Genomic DNA, 7,895 nt, shown 5'->3' on the forward strand with positions numbered 1-7,895 from the left:
TTTGCAACCTTCAGAGACGTGTATTTGCCAGCTGGCATTGTTAATGGACTCAGGGGTTTACTGGGTGAAGCAGCAGGTAAGACAACATCAAACATCGCCTGGTTGGCCTGGAGAGCTACAATTCTCCCTGGAGCTGTTAGCATACTTGGTGGAAGGATGTTGCACCCACAGTGCATCAAGCTCAAAGCAAAACAGGTAAAAATTTGTGCTGTACTGCTGCACAGGCATAACCTTGTGATACTACAGCAGGGGAGACACCATCAATTCCTTGTTCCCTGGCTGTGGTTTCCCATCTGACTTGCTGGTACTTGCAGAATTGTGAGCCATCCCTACCACAGCCTTCCTGCTTTGCTAGGCAATGCACGTAGCAATTTATGGGTGCTGGCAAACCACCAGGATGATTATGCATGGCCAAATATCTCTCTCCTGCATAGGCAGGGCAAGTCTCTGCTTATCTACAGAAAAGGCCATAAGAAATGCAACAAGATACAGAGGGGGCAGGTCAGAAAAACTGAGTAGTGTGCTTGGAATTTCACTGTGCTCCTAATTTGAGTAGGAATCTCCTAAATCATTATTTTCTCTTCCCTGGTTATCCCTCACTTGCCTAGTGCACCACATTAAAAGCAGACAGATCAATAGCTTATGCCAGGTGAGCTGGGGCAATTTTACAGAGATTTCTGGAGTTTGCAGCCAACACACCATCCTAACATTTGTTTTAAGCCTTGAGCACTCTCAGAAGTGGTCATACTGCAAACAGGTTTTGGAATGCATTTCTTTGTACCCAAAGACAACCACACAGAAATCCCTTCAGACCGCTAGCCTGCTCCAGACTGAATTGTACCTTCCCTTTAATTAAAAAAAGCTAATTAAAAGGGACACAATCAAATCAGCTTCTGAGAGGCTGCTTGTGAAAGCCCTTCTGAAATTGCAACTCTCGCAGGGTTTTAATGACTGCCAGTAGGACTGGCATAAGTTTGCTTTTTTAATTTGTTTTTCATTGACAGATTTGGGAGGAAATGCTCTTGTTCCACCGACAGCAGCTGAAGGGCTGTACCATCACCCCACTGCGTGGGGAGACCAGAGCGACAGCCTGAAAGGTGAAATGCAGCCATGCTGACCAGCCAAATGCAGGAAACATCGCTGAGCGAGACACCACATGTCCGCTTCAGCAACCCAGCACATGGCCGTGGACAAACAGGGGCTTTCTCAGCAGATTTGCAACTCAGTTTTCCCACCACATGCCAGTGCATTATCTTTCTCCTGGGGACTTTCAGGCTGATTAAGTTAAATATGTCACATAATAAAATGGTGAAAAGGAAATGAAACCATAAATTATAACTAATGGTGGGCTGACTCATCATGAGGGTCTCGTTTTTGGAGGCACAGCTCACGGGCACAGCACTCGCACTGGGCACATCCCACTTTGGACCAGTCAGCGGCTGCCCATGGTGACCAAAGTGTTGTCAGTACAGACCATGGCAGCGGGGCTGGGCCCATGATCCCATGTCCTGGCTTAGGTCTGGAGGTGATCCTGGGCTGCGGGCTCCCAGCCCAGGCTGAGGGCAGAGTGTCCAGCGGCAACTGTTTTTTGGGGCAGCAGGGCTGGTGCAGGGCGCACTGCACGGAGTGCTGGCTCCCGGGGGCACCTCTTGCATGCCCAGCCTCTCAGGTTGCTCACACCTTGCCATGTGGGCAGTTGGAAAGGTGGCTGGTGAGAAGGGGAAAAACACTGAACAAAGGAAAACACCTGCCAGCCTGGGAGCCAGAAACATCCTTGAGAAGCGCAGCTGCATCTCTGAGGTGCAGCTGCGTACTGAGAAACCAGAGATATCGTGAGATACCACCGATAAGTGCAAAATACAAGGGAGTGTAACGGCAACTTATCATCTGGAAAAGTGGAAACAGTCTAGAAAAATAAAATTACTCTGAAAGAACAAAAATATCATCATCTATTGTCTGTTCCAGCTGAAAAATGGAAATTAACAGCATCTATTAGTTGCTCAAAGTGGTGGTATGCTACACCCTCTTAAAACAGATTTCATTTTTATCCAAAATGGAGCCTCTCTCTCTGAGAAAGTTCTGTCCTGCACGTACTTTTCCTTTCCTAAACCAGCTGAACTCTCCGCATGAACCTGCTACGAGATGTCAGACTCTGGCGGGGGATGCCCGGCTGACGCCACTGTGACATGGAGCGTTTTTGATGTGAGACTCTGTTGTCTCGCTGGTCCCCCTTTGGCCCCACTTTTGGGGTTAGTTTGGTTTGCCCTCCCACCTCTGGGGTGGTTGGGTGCCCCTCAGGATGGTGTGACAGATGCCCCCACTCTAACCAAGTGAACAGTGCTTTGGTTCAGGCATCACTGACAAGTAGCCCTGAGTGAAGTCAGCCCTGCTGTGCAAACCGTGAGAATGGTGCCAGGCCAGATCTTCTCAGGGACTAAGGAGTCTAGGCCACGTCTTATCAGAAGCTAACAGTGCCAGCCTGAGCTGGGACAAAACAAAACTAAAACTGCTACAGCTGTGCACCAGCACAAACACCAAAGCAGGGGTTGACTACCAGTCCATCACTTTACGCTATAAATATTTGTAGCCCCCACTGAGCTCTCCTGTACAGCAGCAGGCTGCATGGCGGGGATCTCCCCTGAGCAGGGACGCCTCTCAAGGTTCCTCCTCAAGGCTGAGACACTTCTTACCTGGCATCTGATATATGTATCGAGGTAAGTTTACATTAGGCCTAAAGGTATATTGTATGCTAGCAACATTTTTATGTATATATCCAGCTATAGCTTAATTATTAGAAGAGTAGTAAGTAGTAGAGTGCTTGACCACCGTCTAAATTATTGTTTAAATCATCATTTAAATCATTGTTAAAGCAGTGTTTCATTACCATTCAATCATTGCTTAATCACCATTTTATTAGCATTTAATTATTCAATCATTGATTAATTATCATTTGATCATCGTTTAACCATTAATAAAACCTTTCTAGTTTACCCCACAATGATGACCTCTCTTAATAATTCACCTGTGACAGATGGTTTGGCCCCTTCTGAAATCTAATTCTCTTGATACCTGTATTACATATCCATATAAGTAATCTATCATAAGCATATCTGCTGTTGTATTGGTGATAAGTTTGCAGTAAGCTGTAATAGTATATACATACTTGTTTGTTGCTGTTATTGGTTGTTGCTATAATACTGGTTGTTGCTATACGATTGATTGTTTCTATTACTGATTGCTGCCATACTATTGATTAATTCTGTATTATTGATTGCTGATAGTAATTTGTAATAGCCTGATATATATATATTTGCTTTATTAATCAAAGGCAGACTTGCTAGTGGAGATTTGTGTGGCATTTGTGGTGAACTGTAATGAAGTAGTTCAGAGGACAAAGCCCCTGAGCCCCCACGCATTAGGGAGCCCCATGAACCCTTGGTCATGCTCTCCAGACGCCTGCAGTCTGGGGAACCCCCTCAGTTGTGACACCTCGGCAGCCTCATTATCCCCACCGCCCCAGCTCCGCCAAGCCTCACCTTGTAGAGCACCGAGGTGAAGCGAGCCGGCATGAAGACCATGTTGCAGAGGCGGGCGGTGGGGCAGTGCTGGTCAATGCTCGCCAGCAGCGCCACGTCCCCCAGATTGCCTTGCCCCACAACCTCCACGGGCACCTTCAGTAGCACCTCGCCCTGCTCCTCATGCACACCAGGCAGCAGCACAAGGCAGTCATAGGGGCTGGCAAAGGCCACGGAGGCTGCTGAACTCACCCGCCGCACCGATGCAGAGCTGGCGCCGGCCCTTCCTCCTCCGGAAGAGGGAGAGGCAGTTGGATGACTCCAGGTCCTGCGTGTTTTTGGTCCAGGTTTTGGAGGCCAGGTAGTGCTGTTTGAATGCCTCTCTCCAGGACCGCGGCTCCACGCTGGGCTGGTTGGGCCAGTTGGGGTGTCTGTGCTCAAGGCAGCCCAGGCAGAACTGCCGCCAGCGCGTTTTGTCGAGGCTGAGGACAAGCTCGTACCAGGCCCTGCAAACCAAGCTGCAGCGGCCCAGGTCAGGGAGGCGCAGGTAGGATAAGATGAGCTGCCACAGCTCCACTGGCAGGCACCCGACCTCCATCAGCACCTGCAAAGGACGGGACACAGCGTCAGTGGTGAGCCCTGAGAGCTTGTGGGGCACAGAGGGGAAGATGAGGCTCAGCCAGGGCAGGGACCCTGTGTCGACAGGGACATGCAGGTCCCCACTGGACATACCTTTCCGGGGACAGAGCTGTACACAAGCAGGCCCAGAGCAGCAGGCCAGCATGCCTCAGGCAGAGACACGGGCTCTGACCAAGTGGGGTTCAGCACTCACCCTACGGCATGCTCCCTCCACCATCACCCCCAGGCCTCCCTCCTTCCCTCTCACGCTAGCCCTGCTCACGGGCCAGCAATGCCCAAACAAGCTGTTCTGAGGTCTCTGCTCCTTCGGGGTGGTTAAAACTTTGTTGCTTAACCCTGGGGCTCAAAGACTGCGCAAGAACAAGCACATCTGTCTGCCCCTGGCAGGCAGTGGCTGCCATGGATTCCCCCCGCCACACTCTGTCAGTCCTTGGCAGACAGCTGGCCCTCAGCAGGTCTCGCCATCCACCTCAGCAGGCACGACACTTCCCTCTGGTGCTGCACCGAGACCGCTGGGCAAGGCGGCGGCAGGGGAGAGCCAATGGCCCTGCCCTCCTGGCCCCAGCAGAACTCCCCATGCACTCAAAGAGGCAGAAGGAGCGGGCAGCTGCATGTGGCGAGCACAGCGGCAGAAATGTGCTGCCAGGGCAGCAGGCTGCAGTGCAGCTCCAGACAAGTCACGGGAAGGGTGAAGGTGAGGCCAAAGCCTCCCAGGAAAGCACGTCTCTTAGCAGAGTTGAGGGCAACTGCTCAGCAGCACGCGAGCATCTTTTGAGGGGCCAGCAGAGGGTCCCAGCCCCTGTCCCCTCCTCCCTGGGAGAGCCATCTGCCAGCTGCCAGCTGGTGGCATGAAGCAAGGCCCCAGGAGCGAGGTGCTGCTGAGGCAGGGTGGACACGAGGCCAGACGCGCCTCTGGTGAGTGAAAGGCACAGCTGGGAGCATACGCTACACAACGCAGAGCCACTGCGAGTTCAGCTAGGTCGTGCTGTGGGAAGGGGGCGGTGCACCCGTGGGACCTGCCTGGCTGCTGCTGGCGTTAGGGGGGCTCGCAGGACTGCTGCAGGGGACAGAGGGCTGCCAGTCCCCAACCCCAGCCTGACAGTGCTGTCTGGGATGCAGGGCTTGTTAGGAAGGGTGTGAAACTTTCTCCAGAGGCCAAGTTCATCTTCAGTGCCCAGGAACACCAGTGGGACACTCCAAGCAGAAGAGGGATCAAGAAGAAAGCATTCATGACTGCTGGCAATGCACTGCCAGCAAAGCAGGCATGGCTCACAACGGACCCCAGACACCCAATTCTACCCTGGCATGAGGCCACTGCTGCCGAGGGTGTGCAAGACCATGCCCCTCTGCTCCAGTTCATGCCACCTGCCCAGCGTCATTCCCTATGTCCCACCCTGAGAAACGGTGGCTACCGACGGCACAAAGCCCCTCCTGATTGTAGGACTTCAGCCCCTGCTTCCCGTGCTGGCCCCCCACCTGGCACATGCAGCAGCGAACAAGCCTCCCGATGCCCCATGTGCTCGGTGACCTCCCACCCATCTCCACAAAGCACAGGACAAGCAGCTTCACTAAATGGGGAGGTACCTCACAAAATTTACCACTTGGTATTTGAGAGTAGAAGTGTTATTATCAGTGACCGGAAAAAACAGTAATGTGTCCTGGTTTCAGCAGGGATAGAGTTAATTTCCTTCCTAGTAGCTGGTACAGTGCTGTGCTTTGGATTTAGGGTGAGAACAATGTTGATAACACATTGATGTTTTCAGTTGTTGCTAGGTAGTGTTTATACTAGTCAAGGACTTTCCAACTTCCCATGCTCTACCAACTGAGAAGGCTGGAGGGGCACAAGAAGCTGGGAGGGGGCACAGCCAGGACAGCTGACCCAAACTGGCCAATGGGATATCCCATACCATGTGACATTCCATACCATGTGACATCATGCTCAGTATATAAAAGCTGGGGGAAGAAGAAGGAAGGGGGGATGTTTGGAGTGGTGCTGTTTGTCTTCCCAAGTCACCGTTATGCGTGAGGGAGCCCTGCTTTCCTGGAGACAGCTGAACATCTGCCTGCCGATGGGAAGTAGTGAATTAATTCCTTTGTTTTGCTTTGCTTGCGTGCGTGACTGTTGCTCTACCTATTAAACTGTTTTTATCTAAACCCACGAGTTTTCTCACTTTTACCCTTCCGATTCTCTCCCCCATCCCACTGGTGGGGGGGTGAGCGAGCGGCTGCGTGGTGCTCAGTTGCCAACTGGGGTTAAACCACGACATAATGCAAAATGGGGAGTTCCACCATCCATCAGCACTCTCCCTGAAGCAGCCTGCTTTGTGCACATTATCCAGTGCGCAGCAGCCAGAGATCAGTGCTCCAGTGTGGTAGGAGCCCTACAAACACCACAAGAAAGCGTGCATGTCCACGGGGCAGCTTCAAGTCAGCTGGGCACCTGAGACAGCCTTTGCTGGCAGGAGCAGCTCTGACCCTGCACCAGGCAGTTCTGGCTTTGGCCCTGCCTATCCCCACCACTGGCAGCTCATGCCCACTCGTGTGCCAGGAAACATGCTCAGGTGAGGACTGCAGCTACCCTCTAATGCCAGAGTTCATCTCACATATGATGCTGTTAAAAGCAATCAGGAACCAGGCTCCTTTCTTCTCACAGATGCATGCTAGCATATTAGGCAAGCGCTTAGTGCTTTGAACGATACTCTTTGACCAAATGCGGGGAATTCTACTTCTCCTCACAGACAGCTTGACTCCCAGCTATCCTGCAACTATCACGAGGGAATCTGCTCAAGAAAGCACAGACTTGCCTTGAAACTAAGTCTCAAGTTTGTCCTAGCATCCTACACAATGCCTGGGTACCCAGTGGGGAATCCCCCACTTTACTGGAAGAAATACAGACTTGCTGCCACAGCCCTGCAGTGGCACTCCACGCAGTCTGCTGGGATGGAAGGTCTTGTGACAGCAGCGCCACGTCCTTCACAACTACTGTCTGTGGGGCTTGGCAGCTCTGAGCCTCTCCCCTGTCATGACATCCCCAGCTTGGGCATCGTGATGCCATGGAAACTGGACACCGACACTGGAAGAGGGAGAGTTTTGAGCAGAACTTGGGGGCAAGACTTAGTCTCACACCCTTTCAAGCAGGCAAACAGCTCAGCATTTTCTCTTTGCTATTCCTCTCCCTTTTGCAGGCTTATCATTATGGGTTAAATTGTAATACGCCTTGCCATTAAACTTTGTGGTAGCAATACTAAAATAAAAATGAGCCATTGTTGTTTACTACCAAACTACTAAAATTAATCAAACCCCACAACAAAAAAACAGTAAAACTATGCACTCTGTTAGTGCTTTGTATCTTCCAGCACCTCCCCAGTGAGAGGCAATACTGACATCAAGACCAGCCAAGAAAAGAGGATGCCACCTTTCTCAAAGGACACCGAGGAGGCCTCACTGACAGCTTCACACCAGCCTTGCAGGTGTTGGGGACCGAGCGCCCAAGTCCCCGAGAGCCTCGGAGCCCAGAACAGCACCCGCAGGCAGCCTGGGATCAGCCTGGTGTTCTGACGACGTTCTGCCGTGGAAAAATGCCTGCCGTCCTCTGCTCAGAACCACCCCTCCGAGACGCGGTACCTGATCCTAAAGCAGCTTCTCGCGTCCTTACGAACAGGGCCAAGGGGTCGGCACAAACCCGGGGCAGTGCGGGCAGCTGGGAAGCTGGAGAAAGAAACCGGGGTAGAAGTTCTGCCG

At 52.0% G+C, this 7,895-nt stretch overlaps 1 protein-coding gene across 1 annotated transcript in view; it reads right to left on the bottom strand.

The window, feature by feature from the left end:
* The window catches only part of FBXO10 (F-box protein 10), a 20,615-nt gene extending 16,502 nt beyond the window's left edge, over window positions 1-4,113 (bottom strand). Inside the window, 2 exon segments of the mRNA XM_009321276.1 lie at window positions 3,537-3,747; window positions 3,749-4,113. Coding sequence (XP_009319551.1) covers window positions 3,537-3,747; window positions 3,749-4,113 — 576 coding nt within the window.
* Window positions 4,114-7,895: the final 3,782 nt, after the last annotated feature.

Source organism: Pygoscelis adeliae, unplaced genomic scaffold, assembly GCF_000699105.1.
Source record: "Pygoscelis adeliae isolate BGI_AS28 unplaced genomic scaffold, ASM69910v1 Scaffold433, whole genome shotgun sequence".
Taxonomy (NCBI): domain Eukaryota; kingdom Metazoa; phylum Chordata; class Aves; order Sphenisciformes; family Spheniscidae; genus Pygoscelis; species Pygoscelis adeliae.